Source organism: Anolis carolinensis, chromosome 4 (assembly GCF_035594765.1).
Source record: "Anolis carolinensis isolate JA03-04 chromosome 4, rAnoCar3.1.pri, whole genome shotgun sequence".
Taxonomy (NCBI): domain Eukaryota; kingdom Metazoa; phylum Chordata; class Lepidosauria; order Squamata; family Dactyloidae; genus Anolis; species Anolis carolinensis.
Window position 1 is genome coordinate 253,438,574 of NC_085844.1, and position 16,779 is coordinate 253,455,352.

The window sequence follows — 16,779 nt, forward strand, 5'->3', positions numbered from 1 at the left end:
GGAGCCCCCGGTGGCACAGTGGGTTAAACCCTTGTGACGGCAGGACTGATGACTTGAAGGTTGGCTTGCTGACTGGAAGGTTGCCAGTTCGAATCCAACCCGGGGAGTTGTTGTTTTTATTTTGTTTGTTTATTCATACTGTTGTGTGATGTTTTGCTAACTGATTGTTTTGCACACGCTGGAAACTGCCCTGAGTCCTCTCGAGGAGATGGAGCAGTATATCAATAAAGATTTATTATTATTATTGACACAACGACACTGTATGGCACAGCAAACAAGATAGATATGCCGGATTTCATATCACAAAATCACAAGTCGAACACTTTCCAAGCGTTTAGGAGTGTGTGATGTATTTTCGGATGATGCGCGCAGATCCCAGTAGGCTTTTTTCTGTCTTTTGCAGTTGGCAGATCGTAATTTTGCCAATGTCTATTGTTTCCAAATGCCAGCTGAGATCTTTTGGCACGGCACCCAATGTGCCCATCACCACCAGGACCACCTGTACTGGTTTCTGCCAGAGTCTTTGAAGTTCAGTCTTGAGGTCCTGATAGCAGCTGAGTTTTTCCTGTTGTTTTTCGTCAATGCGACTGTCGCCTGGGATGGCAACATCAGTGATCCAAACCTTTTTCTTTTCCACAATTGTGATGTCTGGTGTGTTGTCAGTCTGGATTTGGAAGTCCCACAGTATCTTTGCGTGCTCATTTTCCAATACTTTTGCAGGTTTGTGATCCCACCAGTTCTTTGCTGCTGGGAGGTGGTACTTGAGGCATAAGTTCCAATGAATCATTTGGGCCACATAGTTGTGCCTCTGTTTGTAGTCTGTCTGTGTGATTTTCTTACAGCAGCTGAGGATATGATCAATGGTTTCGTCAGCTTCCTTGTACAGTCTGCATTTTGGGTCATGAGCTGATTTTTCAATCTTGGCCTGAATTGCCTTTGTCCTGATGTCTTGCTCCTGGGCTGCAAGGATCAGGCCTTCTGTCTCCTTCTTCAGGGTCCCATTTGTGAGCCATAGCCAGGTATTATTATTATTATTATTATTATTATTATTATTATTACTATTATTATTATTATTATTCTCTGCCAAAGAGGACTGGCTGTATTGAAAAACACTAGAATCAAGACACTGAATAAGGAACACCACCCATAGAATCATAGACACAGGACGTCTCCATACAGTAAGCAATCAAGGGCTTACCCAGACAAACTACAAAATCTATAGTTCAATAGCCTTGGGAGTTCAAGGAGGCCCAAACAGAATCAATTCTACAGTGTAAACACACCATGTCTTAGATATTAAATGCAACTGCTCAGGAAAATCCATGAGTGCCCACGTTCCAAGGCAGATCTCTCGCCCTGAGATTCTTCTCTTTGCCAGGCCCTGAGAATTGGCAACCGAATAAGTGCAGATTCAACCCAGGAAGGGCTTGCAAGAGCTGGAACCTGGCATCCCCAAGGGCAATGGGGACCGTCCTGGAAGACTTGCATCATCTCGACAATGGTATGCTCTCGATGTCAGCAGCACCCGCATGACGCAGCCACTGCTGTGGTTCACACCCAGCATGAAACCCAGCCACACAAAGGTCTGTGGGATGAGCCGTAGGGAAGGGTGCAGGGATATATGCAAATGCCTCCTTCTCCCCGCTTTTCTCAGTTCCTGGATGCCAGGATAATTGCAAGGCTAAGATTTCCGCGTGACAACAACCCAATGTGCGTCCACATTGTGGAATGAATGCGGTTTGACCCCACTTTAACTGCCCAGGGTCAATGTTATGAAACCGTGGGAGTTAGTTTTGCACGTTCTTTGGGCTTCTCTGCCAGATCCAGGGCAGTTCAAGAAGAGTCAAGAAGAGCATTCGTTCTACAGTATTGATCAGGTATGGTCCAACTTGGGTTCTCCTTCCAGGTGTTTTGGACTCCAACTCCCACCATTCCTCACAGCCTCAGGCCCCTTCCTTTTCACCCTCAGCCGCTTAAGCGGCTGAGGGTGAAAAGGAAGGGGCCTGAGGCTGTGAGGAATGGTGGGAGTTGGAGTCCAAAATACCTGGAAGGAGGACCCAAGTTGGACCATGCCTGGTGGAGATGCACTCTGAGATCACAGTAAGACTATGAGATGCATTAATTCTAAATCCTTCCCCAAATGACAAATCCAAAGATTCCACAAGATGGCACCGTGGTAATTAGAATGAGGTTAGAATCATAAACATGCAGTCCAACCCCTTTCTGCCATGCAGGAGGACGCAATCAAAGCCCCCCCAACAGATGGCCATCCAGTTGAAAGCCTCCAGAGAACTCTAAGGCAACAGCATTTTCCACTTTAATTACTATCATTGTGTGCTCTGGATCCAGACCGAGATGATGTCACTCACTCACTCATAGAGCGCAAAAAGCAAGGAGAACAAACCCTTTACTTATGGTTGGTGACCAGGTGGGGGACCAAGTGACATTTATGTGACACCTACGACCCACCTTCCAAAGGCATGGTTGGACTTACATAACATGGAATACTTTCCAGCATTGTCATTGCAACTCCCACACCTTCTGGCATGACACACATCTCCACAAATGGAAACCTGCAGGACTGGCCACAACCCTGGACATTTTTGTCTGATACTGGACATCTGCATCCGGTTCAGGGTTTAGAGTGAAACGTACAATGCTTTCGTGCATGCATGAGAATTGTACATATGCATGCTCCTTGCCACTAGTTTTGCATTGAGGCATACTACAAATTGGTTTATGCAAATTTGCAATTTGTGATGGCATGCAAAATAACTATAGTTGTGCAATTTGTGATGGCATGCAAAAAAAACTATAGTTGTGCAATTTGTGATGGCATGCAAAAAAACCTATATAGTTGGGAAAAAACTATCGCGCTTTTACTGGCTTTACTCGGGGGCTATCTGTATACCTTCTGTTAAGGTCAAAACCCTTAACATACAGAGGCACTTTAGGCAAGGTAAAAAGATAACTAAAATGAGTTTACTGAAAACAAGATGAATAAAGGGGTAACTCCATCCAGGACTATTATAAAATAGCTTAGGACAATACATTACAAAAGGGGATTTTGCTGGTTGCAGTCATCTCTCTGGAGTACTTGAAAGTCTTCTTGCTCTGAAACAAAGTGATGGTTTTCAAGCTGGTGCTAATAAACTGTCTCAGTCTTCTTCCTTTTGAAGCTTAAGTTGATCAAAAGCTTCTGTTGTCTCTGGGACTGGTGGTATATGAACAGATTTTGCTGGTTGCAGTCATCTCTCTGGAGTACTTGAAAGTCTTCTGCCTCTGATGCAAAGCAATAGTTTGCAAGCTGATGCTCATACACTGTCTCAGTCTTCTTCCTTGTGAAGCTTAAGCTGGTCAAAAGCTTCTGTTGTCTCTGGGACTGGTGGTATATGAATACTGGTTGAATGAGTAACTTTAGCCCCTTCTGCACTGCCATATAATCTAGATTATCAAACAGATCATCCACATTACCTGCTTTGAACTGGATTATATGAGTCTACACTGCCATATAATCTAGTTCAAAGCAGCTGATCTGGATTGTATATGGCAGTGTGAAAGGGGCCATAATGAGAGTAATACAGTATTATTCTTTGCCTCTTTGCTATTGATTCTCAGCCCTTGGATGTTCTTGGCAGAACTAAGACACACACACACACACACACACACACACACATTTATCATATTGTGCATCTACACTGTAGAATGCTATCCAACCTTGGGATTTGAAGTTTAGGGAGGCACCAGCACTCTTGGGCAGAGAAAACTGAAGACCTTGTGAAACCGCAGCTCCTGGGATCCCAGAGTACTGAGCCATGGCATTTGAACTGCATTCATTCTACAGTGTAGAAGCATCCACAGGTACATCAGAAGAGAGACCCTAAGTGCCATCTAGTCAGTTTGCCTTTTGCTACTGCAGGTTCCAACTCACCTAAAATACCCAACTTCCACTTAAAAAAACTCTGATGAAAACCTTCCCAAGTTGTCCTTTCCAACATTCCTCACTGTGAAAAATTTAGTAGAAACATAAAATCTTAAAGTCGGAATAGACCACAAAGGCCATCCAGTCCAATCTCTTTGCCATGCAGAAACACACAATCAAAGAACCCCCAACAGATGGACATCCAGCCTCTGCTTGGAAACTGTCATAGAATTGCCAAACAGCTCTTACCATCATGAAGTTTCTCCTAATGTTAGGTGGATGTCAATCCCGCAAAAACAAAGGTTTTTCTGGATTATGAGTTTTCTGGGCTGTATGGTCATGTTCCAGAAGCATTCTCTCCTGATGTTTTGACCACTTCTATAGCAGTCATCCTCAGAGGTTGAGGGATCTGTTGGAAACTAAGTAAGTGAGGTTTATATGTCATAGATATGGGTGAAACGTCAGGAGAGAATGCTTCTGGAACGTGGCCATACAGTCCGGAGAGCTCACAACAACCCAGTGATTTCTGCCATGAAAGTTTTCAACAACTCAAAGGGTTTTTTATAATCTAACAAACCTTTTCCATGTTCAATGTGTTGTCGAAGGCTTTCATGGCCAGAATCACAGGGTTGTGTTTTCCTAGCTGTATATTCCAGAAGCATTCTCTCCTGACGTTTTGCCCACATCTATGGCAGGTTGTGAGGTATGGAGAAACTAAGCAAAGAAGGCTTATATATCTGTGGAAGATCCTGGGTGGAAAATAACTCTTGTCTGTACAGTGTGAATGTTGTAATTAATTATCTCAATTAACATTAAATGGCCTTCCCAGCCTCACATCCTAGCCTGGGAGAATCCTTTGTCCAGAATTGTTAGCTGCCCCTGATTGATTCCTGTCTGGAAGTCTTCTGTTTTCAGAGTGCTGCTCCTTATTTACTGTTCTGATTTTTGAGTTTTTTAATACTGGTAACCAGATTTTGTTCATTTTCACAACCTCTGAGGATGCCTGCCATAGATGTGGCAAAACGTCAGGAGAGAATACTTCTGGAACATGGCCACACATCCCGGAAACCATACAACAACCCTTTTCCATGTTTTCCAGAACCAATTAGGAAATGACATTTAAAACCCAGGAACAAAAATTGTGTAATCCTTAAAAGGATCTTTAAAAGGAGAAAGAGAAAGAGATGGATGAAAGAATGGTCTTTGAGGGTCCCAAAATCTGGCCTGAAAGGTCATGGCAGGGCACAGGGTGGCCCTGAGCATAGCACTCACCAAAAATGGCCTCCTGGCAGACGTAGCCACAGTCTCCGGGGCAGCATTTCTGGGTCCCTGGGCACTGGGCATCTCTGGCGCAAGTGGAGCAGGTCCCATTCTTCTCGCAGGCGCTGCAGTCCTTCTCGTCAAAGACATCGCCCAGCGGAGGCACCTGGTAGCAGTAGCCCTTCTTGGCTGCAAAAAGGAGGGGAGACACTGCGGGAATCATTGGAATCCATGGCACACAGAGGGGGAAGGCAGGAAGCAGCTAGGGACACATCTGGGGTCTGCCCAGTACAAACCAAAGGGAGCACTGGTTTCTGTTGGCTTAGCCATGTGTAATGTTATGCCCAAGAGTGCTGGTGCCTCTCTAAACTTCATAATATGGGGTTCGATAGTTAAAGTGATGTCAATTGCAACCATTCTATAGTGTAGATGCACAATATGATATACGAGGGCTATCCACAAAGTAGGTTACGTTTTGGATTTTAAAAAGCACAAAGTATAGGAGAAATCATTTACTATATGCAGCTGAAAGACATATCCCAATACTACAATCTCATGTAATCCCCATTGAAATCTAGGCACGTCTCATATAGATAAATGAGTTTGAAAAGTACTGCTCCAGTAAATTCCCCGCTTGTGTCCTCAGCTCTTCCCCCTTCTCCCTTCCTGCAGCATAGCCAAAATGCTGCACTGCCAGCCACGCCCCCATTGTTGGAAACGGACTGAGGCGGCAAATTTACTGGGGCAGACCTTTTCAAACTCATTTATCTATATGAGACATGCCTAGATTTCAGTGGGGATTACATGAGATTGTAGTATTGGGATGTGTCTTTCAGCTGCATATGGTAAATGATTTCTCCTATACTTTGTCCTTTTTAAAATCCAAAACGTAACCTACTTTGTAGATAGCCCTCGTATATCTATATATATAAAAAGGTAATGTGGCATTTTACTATGGAGTAAACCACTGAACCCAATCACACCAAATTTGGCCACAAAAGACATAGTCATCCACTCTATGTCTTTCAAACAAAAAAACCTAGAAAAATAAAGACCATTAACATTACACATATATCCATGGTTTGATATAGCTCTGTCTTTTTGAAGGCACCCTGCCCCAGAATATCACGGGTTTGGGGCCTGTATTAAAAGGAAAGCTTCCCTTGTACAGGGTGACAAAAACAAGGACAAACAGACTGAGAGATAGCTTTTATCCTAGAACTGTGGCTATGTTGAATTCCGTGGTTTCGTGTTGATATGGCATTGGGGGCTGTGTGGTGGTGGTTGGAGTGTGGAGGGGTTGGTGTGCTGTTTTGTGGTGTGTGCTGGAGAAGGCATCCAATGTTGTTGTGCAATAGTACAATGACAATAAAGCTATTCTATCTATTCTATCTTCTAAAACAGACCTGGGTAAACCTGGGCCCTCCAGGTGTTTTGGACTGCAACTCCCACCATTCCTCACAGCCTCAGCCCCCTTCCTTTTGCCCCTCAGCCGCTTAAGTGGCTGAGGGGCAAAAGGAAAGGGCCTGAGGCTGTTAGGAATGGTGGGAGTTGCAGTCCAAAACACCTGGAGGGCCCAAGTTTGCCCATGCCTGCTCTATAGAAGGAACACCTCACAGTCCTAGAAGGGACAAACTTTGTGGCCCTCAAATAATGGACCTCCCTTATAAAACAGGTATGCTGACCACTCTACTTGAATTCACAGCTCAACATTCTGGAATCCTGGGATTTGTAGTTTGGCAAGGCACCAGCATTCATAGACTCGTTGAGTAGGAAAATCCCAATTGGGCTATCTAGTCCAACCCCTCCCGTGCAAGAAAAACACATTCTTCAGCAGAGAAGACCAAAGACCTTGCAAAACTACAACTCCATAGCAGTTCAAGTGGAGTTATTCCTTTTGGGGGATAAACAACCTGAATATTCCTCATCCTTGCCTGTGGTGATGCACATCTGCATCCTTAATTCAGTATTTATTTATTACTTATTGATGACATGTCTACCCCGACCTTCTCACCTCGAATGGAATTCAAGGTGACTTACATGGGTGGCATTATTCCATGTCAGAATAATAACAATTAAAAGCAATTAAGCAACAATTTAAAACAACAATAAAACAACATATGTAAACATTAGGCAACTATAGTGCATTGTTCCATTGTCTGGGCAGAGGCCAATAGGGGGCGCTAGACAGAGAAATATAGCCCATTTTACAAGGTGGGGGAGGCCTGTAGGGGGCGCTAAACAGAGAAGGATAGTCTCTTTTACAAGGTGGGGGAAGCCTACAGGGGGCGCTAGACAGAGAAAGATAGCCCATGTCACAAGGTGGCAGAGGCCTATAGGGGGCGCTAGACAGTCCATTTTACAAGGTGAGGAGTTGAAGGAGGGGACCCATTTCCCCTGTTTTCCCTGGTGATTCCCCCTCCCCACTTTCTATATCATAAATGAGTGTTGTTTCCACAATGGGGACATGAGTGGTGGTGGGAATAACAGGAAAACAAAGGGAAATTGTTTTAGTCCTCTCGTAAAACGGACTATCCTTCTCTGTCTAGCGCCCCCTTTTGGCCTCCACCCAGATAACAGAACAGGACCCTTAATTCTTTTCTCCCTGGGGATTCCCAGTCCACCCCAGTTAAGAAGGAGGGCCTGTCTACTTCCCCTCCTTCCTTCAAGCACTTACCTTCTCTTGAACTTGGGGCCGAGGAGGTCAGGTGTTGCCCGAAGGCGAGCAGAAGGAGCGCCAGGGCGAGCAGGTGCCTGTGTGCCTCCATGGTGCCGTTCCCTCTGAGCCCTGCCCTCTGAGCCGGGCTGCATTTAAAGAGAGCCAGGCGGGCGGGGATGCGCTGGGGCTTGCCACACCACAGACAGCCACTGCCTCACACCAAACATTCCCCTGTAATCCAGCCCAGCCCGGCACGTTCCCAAAATATGGGGGCGGTGAGATGGGTGAGTCCCAGGCTGGGAGACTGGTTGGACTGGAGCCCAGTTTGCGGAAGCTTCTCCTTGCTTGATGTCAGGTGGAATGAATGTCCAGAAGCATAGGACCCTAGACTTGAGAGACCCCATCCACTCCAAGAGGATGGTGCCTCTTGAGAGGCACCATCCAAGCTCTCCATCCAACCTCTGTTTGAACACTTCCAGAGAAAGGGACTCCTCTGAACTCCAAATCCTAGAGTTGGAAGGGCCCTCAAAATAATCTAGAACCATAGAATCATAGCATTGGAGGAGATCCCATGGGCCAGCTAATCCAAGCCCCTTCAGCCAGGCAGGAAACCACCATCCAAGCACCTCCAACAGATGACCATCTAGCCTCCAAAATAAGAGACTACTCTGATGTCCATGGTGTCCCATCTCCAGAGCAGCAGAAAACAACTGGACATCCTTTCAAAGGTTTAAACATGGCCCTCATGTCCCATTCTCTCAACTTTCTCTTCTTTAACCTCAACAGGCTCCGTTCTTTAAGCCGCTCTTCAGGGGGAATCATGGTTTCCAGGCCTTTGTCCTTTTCTGGACAGCTTCCACCTCCCTCGACTCAGGATTATTCTAGGTGAAATCTGCTGCACTATGTCTCACCGGCTAGGGTCAAGCAACAACGTGCATTAGTTAAGAAAAGCCTTGGTGCCCAATGAAAAAAGCAACAGGGCAGAGCATTATAAACCTTGGAGACCAGAAGACCAGCCAGGACTTGGTGGCATAACTTCCGGTTGAAGTGGGAATGATTGTATATAGAGTTGTTTTATAGCGTTTTATAGTGTTTTCAGTGTTTTATTGTACAATGTTTTATGCTGATTTTATATTGGAAACCGCCCTGAGTCCCTTTTGGGAGAGAGGGCGGTATACAAATAAACTTTTACTTACTTACTTACTTGTTTAAATGTAATTGAGTTATAGTGTTGCAATGTCTGCTGTCCACTATGCGAGTGTGTAAAGAGTTAACTGTGTATTGCATCAGACAGCAGAGGTGGTTATAAATAGCTCCCTGTGTTATCTGTTCTTCCCTCTGCCCTCTGCTCTCTGTCTATCTGCACTCTGTCTGTATATATCATCTTGAGAGTTTTCCGTTTGTTAGTAAATCTTTTGTAGAGGCTTAAGCCTCTTTATTGGTGCCAGTGATTCTTCGTTGATCTTCCGCTGCATGTGTGTTTATCCAAACCGCGCGCTCTGACACTTCCAACATTCCATATAAAAATTCTAGAATTCAAGATGACAAAAATTACAGATGAGGGAATGTACACAAGCTGGGAAAGGCTATGGGTGCATCTACTGTAGAATTAACACAGTTTGGCACCACTTGAGCTGCCAGGGCTCAATGCTATGGGATGCTGGAATCTGTAGTCTGGTGAGGCACCAGAGCTCTTAGACAAAGCAAGCTCAAGCTGAAACACCCAGGGCTCCATAGCACTGTTAGGTTGGTTAAAATGGTGCCAAATTACATTCATTTCGAAGTGTAGATGGACTCTTCAGCAGTTTGCTCTTGCCTGAATCTCCTGGGAAAGGGAAGATCTTGCACCATCCTCTTCTCCCGGCTGAGTTAACAACTTTTGCAATATGATCTCAGTTTGCAGCCATTGAAGGAATGGGATAATTGGAGGAGAAGAGGGAGAAGCTGGGACATGTCAAAAGCAGTTGGGAAAGTGGGATGACGCAGGAATTACCCAAGGTCCCATCTATAATGCCATATAATGCAATTTGAACTGCATCATAATGGTCAGTGTAGACTAGGCATGGGCAAACTTTGGCCCTCCAAGTGTTTGGGATTTCAATTCCCACAATTTCTAACAGCCTGTTGACTGTTAGGAATTGTGGGTCTTGAAGTCCAAAATACCTGGAGGGCCAAAGTTTGCCCATGCCTGGTGCAGACTCATATAATGCAGACCAAACTATATTGAACTTGATTATATGAGTCTACACTGCCATATAATCAAATTCAATGAAGTTAATCTGCTTTCTGAAACTGCAGTATATGGCAGTGAAGATGGGGCCTGAGGCTGTCCTTGCCAAATCGGGACCGTTGGAGGGTGTGGTGCCCTGTATTGGGCCTTGGAATCCAGCCACAGAGATCACTCCCTAATAATACTTCGGGCCTCTGGTCCATCTTCAGTGGTTGCTTTAGAACAAGGAGGATGAAGAGGTGCCTATCCATGTTTTAACTGTCTTCGAATTAATGCAGCTTGATGCCACTTTAACAACCATGGCTCAATGCTACTGAATCCTGGAAGTTATAATTTCAAAGAGCGCTCAACCTCATCAAATTACAGCTCCCAGCATTTCACAGCATTGAGCCATAGTGTAAGGCAATTTATCTCCAAGGGTCCTAGCTCAGGAGGCAATCAGGCAGAAAATCCAATCCTGGGAGAGAATACAAAAGCAAAGTTTATTTTCATCATAGCTATGATAAGGCAAAACAGCTGTACACACTCAAAGATCTGTACATGCTGCAAAGCGTGTCACAGTAAACAAAGTATATATATCTTGGCTTATCTAAACTTGACCAATTACTGAGGGTTTTCTTCATCTTCCACGCCTAACCTAGCACAGATGCTTTGTCTGTAACCTAGTTGTTTACTCCAAGCTAGTTTCTTTCCTTGGAATTTCTCCTCCCCTTGGAAGTTCTCTTTCCCTGTGTTATCTCTCTTGTACCTTCTAGAGAAGGAGGCACAGTCCCTGTGTTTTACCTGCACTACTTTGGTTGACACAAAGAGTTACATTGTTCTATATAAAAGGCTAATATGATATATGTTGTGGTGATCTCTGAGAGGTTAGACTCAATTTAACCCTCTCTGGGGGAGATTCCACCAAAATGCAGCAGAGTAGTAAAAGCAAAGCTTTCAAATACAACAGTTACTTACACGGGGCGAGCAAAGAGAAGCCATTTAGGATTGCAATGGACTGCAGAGTCTCAATAAAAGTTCAAAAAGTATTTATTCAGGTAAAAAGAACTTCATTGTAGATAGAAAGGCTTGGGAGCTGTCTAGTCTACTCTAGACTGGTTTCTAAGGAAAATAAGAAAGGAAAAATAACAAACATCTAAATAGTTACATCTTGCCAGGAGAGATGGCGAGATGCTTCTTGTTAGCTAGAAGAACAAAGGGAGAAGAGACTGAATAAAATGGTTCCAACCTCATGGTCCAGTTTATTGGGGCCATAAAAGAACATTCTGACCAATGGGAAGTTAGTGTCCCTGGAGATTCACATTTCTACTAACTTCAAAGTAATGGATGTGACGTAAACAGGATAGAGGGAAACACAGTAAAGCCCGTCTAGGCATGCTTTGGAAACAGGGAAAGGATTCCCTCAATCTAACTCTATCATCTATCTAACTACATTTGGACTTGAGTAGTCCAGGATAATTCCCAACAATATATGCAGAGGCAAAGCTATATATGCAAAAGTTTACTATTTTCTGGCTTATGGTTCCTTCAGTAGCAGTTCAAATGACACCAAACCGCAGTCATTTGACAATGTAAACGCACCCCCAACAAAGTTCTTGGCATGTGGAGATTGAAACCTGGATATCCCCACTCCTGCTTTTGCATAACAATTTCAAATTGTGTTTGCTTTGCAACCTGCTGCTGCTTCTCTGCAGGGTGTGTGACTCCTTGCAACCTATAATTCACCTCCCGTCTGTCTGTCTGTCTGTCTGAGCTCCATCCCTGCCACGTGCCAAAGGTGACGAATCACTGGGCTTTCCATCCTTTTGTTTTCCCAGCTTTAATCCTGGGCCGGCATTTTTGTTGGGACTTAAGTGAGGGTTGCAAATGTGGTTGAAAGAACCTCTGTTCTTGAGCCTGACTTTCCAGCAACACCCTGCGGTGGAGAAACTAGGCTCACCAGGCACCAAAGGTGATTGCTAAGACTGAGTCCCGATGGGAGATAGGTCGGGATATAAATAAAGTTTGTTGTTGTTGTTATTATTGAGGAATGAGTTCAAAAGTTTTCTCCTTCCTGCACACTCACATTCATGTCTGACATACACACTCCTACACCAATTTCATTTCACAATGGATGCATACCGTCGAATGAACACAATTTTGCACTACTTTAAGCATAGATTTACATAAATGTTGCTATAGAATACTCCCAGTATTGCATAGCACCAAGCTATGGAAGTTCAAGTGAGGTCAAACTGCATTTATTCCACAGGACAAACCTTATACTATGGTGCATGGCTTCTATGTGTATTCCAAATACCCCTTTTTGAAAAATGCTGCGCTAAAACAATGGATTCCCACTATCACCATCACTGTAGAATTAATGCAAATTGACAACAATCGAACTGTCATGGCTCAATGCAGTGGAATTCTAGGAGATGTAGTTTTGCAAGGTCTTTAGACTTTTCTGCCAAAGAGTGCCAAACTACAGTGCTCAGGACTCCATCGCATGGAACCATGGTAAAATGGAGCTCGCGGTGATGCAGTGGATTAAATCCTTGTGCCGGCAGTACAGCTGACTTGAAGGTTGGGTTGCTGATCTAAAGGTTGCCTCTTCAAATCCGGGGAGAGTACAGATGAGCTCCCTCTATCACCTCCAGCTACACGCAGGAACATGAGAGAAGCCTCTCACAAGGATGGTCAAACATCAAAACATCCAGGCAATGTCCCCTGGGCAACGTCCTTGGAGACAGCCAATTCTCTTACACCAGAAGCAACTTGCAGTTTCTCAAGTTGCTCCTGACACAGAAAAAAAAAAAGCCATGGTAAAGTGGTGTTAAGCTGCATTAAATCCACAGTGTAGATACACCAAGATTTGTGACCACAACAGGAGATATCGACTAGAATGATGTGTGTGGGTGTGTGTACACACGTTTGCATAGATAGAGATACAGATACGGATGAAGTGCTCATGTTAGTACATCAGTTAGCAACTTTGGCTCTTCTGCCTGAGGCTGCATCTACACTGCCAAATAGACCCATATAATTCAGCTTGAACTGCACTAAAGGGGCCGGGCTGTGGCGCAGCTGGCTAGTAACCAGCTGCTATAAATCACTACTGACCGAGAGGTCATGAGTTCGAAGCCTGGGTCGGGTTAAGCCTCTGACCCTTAATAGCCCCGTCTTGCTGTTGACCTATGCAGCCCCGAAAGACAGTTGCACCTGTCAATTAGGGAAATTTAGGGACGCTTTATGCGGGAGGCTTATTTACAACACCATAAAAAAAAACTGCCAGCAAAACACGAGGAAAGGAACGAGGAAGTACAGCCACTACTGGACGGTGAAGCAACAGCTCCCCCTGTGGCCGGAATCGTGAAGCTGGAAAAATGTTAAAAATGCCTCTGAGTCTGTCTATACTGTATGTTGTTTGTCTGTTGGCATTGAATGTTTGCCATATATGTGTTCATTGTAATCCGCCCTGAGTCCCCTTCGGGGTGAGAAGGGCGGAATATAAATACTGTAAATAAATAAATAAATAAATAAACTGCATTATATCAGTCTACAACAGTGGTTCTCAACCTGGGGTCTCCAAATATTTTGGCCTTCAACTACCAGAAATCCTAACAGCTGGTAAACTGGCTGGGATTTCTGGGAGTTGTGGGCCATAAAACATCCCAGGTTGAGGACCACTGGTCTGCAAGGGCCATACAATGCAGTTCAAACTGCATTATTTGGCAGTGCAGATCCAGCCTGAGCTGCACTTTTAGCCTCTGACCTCTGACTCCACTCCAATGCATGTTGGCAATGCTGTGCCAGGAAACACATACAGTACTGGGAGAGATGGAAGAAGATAAACAGGGTGTAGGCAGGAGGGAGCGGTCCCCATTCCAATGGGATGCCTGCCTCCCTAAATGCCTGGGGTGTGGGTGCGGATCCTGGCTCGGTGTGGGAGGACAAAGGGGTGCACACCTTCTCTCTGGAGCCTGCAAGCAGGGAGGGGAGAGGTGGCAACGGAGCACCCAAAACGGAGCTCCACCTCCAGCTTCATTCCAGCCTCTTCTCAACGGCATAATATTCATCTTCCCATTTGCTTCCAAGTCCAAACCTAGGTTTAGAGCTCATCTATCCACTGGAATCATAACAACTTAACACTACTTGAACTGTCATGGTTCAATGTTCAGGAATCCTGGGACTTGTAGTTTTACAAGGCTTTTTGCTACTTCTGCCAAAGAGTGTCACTGCCTCACCAAACTGCAACGCCCAGGACTCTATAACATTGAGCCTATGGCAGTTCAACTTAAGTCAACTTGCATTTATTCTCCTATGTAGATGCACCCCTAGTTAGTCCATAGTTGAATACCATGAGCCACTCTGGTGGAGATACAGCAGAGTAAAATGCATTAAATAAACAAATAAGATTTCATGACTTTATGGATCTTGTTAGATAGATAATGCAGTTAGACAGAAATGCATTGATAGAAGTCCTATTGTGTAAACTGGTGTAAAAATACAGTTCTAACGGACATGTGGTCATTCACCTGCAGAATGATTAAGTGGGTGGTGATTTATTTATTTATTTATTTATTTATTTATTTATTTATTTATTTACAGCATTTATATTCCGCCCTTCTTTCTCACCCCGAAGGGGACTCAGGGCGGATCACATTACACATATAGGCAAACATTCAATGCCTTTTAACATAGAACAAAGACAAGACAAACATAGGCTCCGATGGGCCTCGAACTCATGACCTCCTGGTCAGAGTGATTCATTGCAGTTAATTGCAGCTGGCTTGCTCTCCCGCCTGTGCCACAGCCCGGGCCTGTGTGATGTGTAATTTAGGATTCATGCTGGAAAAGGCTGTGTCATGTAGATGTGACGTTCATGATGAGGGTTGCGTACAGTAGAGTCTCACTTATCCAAGCCTCGCTTATCCAAGTTTCTGGATTATCCAAGCCATTTTTGTAGTCAATGTTTTCAATATATCATGATATTTTGGTGCTACATTCGTAAATACAGTAATTACAACATAACATTACTGCGTATTGAACTGCTTTTTCTGTCAAATTTGTTGTAAAACATGATGTTTTGGTGCTTAATTTGTAAAATCATAACCTAATTTGATGTTTAATCGGCTTTTCCTTAATTCGTCCTTTATTATCCAAAATATTTGCTTATCCAAGCTTCTGCCGGTCTGTTTAGCTTGGATAAGTGAGACTCTACTGTAATTCATTTTTGTCCCTGGTTGATGACAAGCAAGCAATGGGTATAAAAGACAGTGGATGTGCATGTTCTTTTGCTTGCCATGCAAAATCTCTTGCTGTACATCTCTTTTGCCAATATCTGTTGCACATGAATCTGTTTTCCTACGTCATGAGTACATCACTGTATATGCCATTGACTGATAGGGGATCAGGGGGTCCTGATCTGAGTGTGTAATAATAATAATAATAATAATAATAATAATAATAATAATAATAATAACAACTTTATTTTTATACCCCGCCCTATCTCCCCGAAGGGACTTGGGGCGGCTTACATGGGGCCTTGCCCGATAAAACAATCAAATATCAAAACACAGCAATAAAACAGTTATCCAATAAAAACATTAATAACAGTAAAAACAATCATTAAAATCAACATAAAACATACAATATTGACACTGGAGACTAATTCATAGAACCCAGGCAAAGTGCAACATGTGCCGAAATGGGCCGAAATGGGGAAGGTAATTTCACAGTTGAAATGGACAAAGTGCAAGTGTATATTTTGTATATAGAGCAACGTGCCAAGATTAAAAGTCTCCTATGAGTTTGGATGAAAACTGAGTCAAAGAGTTTTTCCTAAACAGTGAGCAGCAGAAGGTCAGACACTGCGGTTACACTCCGCTGACAACTGATGAGCACTAGGCTGTTTAGGTTTATTTTTGACTTGTCTCTGAGACAAGTCCATTCAGTCCAGTGCGCAGCATATCCAGGGAGGGTGTAATTGGGAAAAATTATAAATCATGCACCTCCCCCACCTCAACACTTCTCTACTTAGGTCTTCAAACTGAGTTTTGAGCAACAGGGCAATATTTGTATTGTAAGAGCAACCAAGGAGCCATGTGTTGACATTTTGGAAGGTGGTAAGCAGAATGTGTTTCACAAACAAGGCTATACTTTTAGCAGACAAGGCTATACTTTGGAGTCCTATTAATATCCTCTATCCACACCTCTTCTTCTGATTGAGGCCTGTTTTTGAGAGGTCATCTCCACCTTGTTGGATTTCATAGAAGGTCCATCTCATGGCTTTGGAATGTAATTAATTCCCTCACTTTTGACACCAATGAAAAAAAGGCTAGGGGTTGGTTGGAGCAAAAGTCCAGCCCAGAGGTTGTGCCTTTAACAGGCTGAAAGGACCCAGGGCAACCATCCTGCTTAGAACTGGAGCAGATGCAGAAATGCCCAATCCTTTATCCAATGAACATGGACCTCTTGGGTGGTGCTTTGGAGCCATGGCAGTTCAAGTGATGTCAAACTGCATCCATCCTCCACAGTGTAGATGCACCCCAGGAAAAAAATGTGAGAGCTTTGCTCACCACTTCCCTGGAGATGCTGTTTGTCGGCATCGGTGTGATGCAACTGATGCTTTCCAATTGGCCTTGGGAAAAGAGATCAGGAATCTGTGCCCTGCGGAGAACCAGATCCAGATCCAGATCCTGGAAGAAAACCAACTCAGGTGAATCC

The 16,779-nt window shown here is 44.1% G+C and overlaps 1 protein-coding gene across 1 annotated transcript in view; it reads right to left on the reverse strand.

Moving 5' to 3' along the window:
• The window catches only part of LOC103281241 (eppin), a 19,007-nt gene extending 9,089 nt beyond the window's left edge, over window positions 1–9,918 (reverse strand). The window contains exons 1-2 of the mRNA XM_008122407.3: window positions 7,860–9,918; window positions 5,195–5,371 (exon numbers count right to left, since the gene is read on the reverse strand). Of these exons, the coding sequence (XP_008120614.1) occupies window positions 5,195–5,371; window positions 7,860–7,950 (268 nt within the window). The 5' untranslated portion in view covers window positions 7,951–9,918. The remainder of the gene's footprint in view (window positions 1–5,194; window positions 5,372–7,859) is intronic.
• Window positions 9,919–16,779: the final 6,861 nt, after the last annotated feature.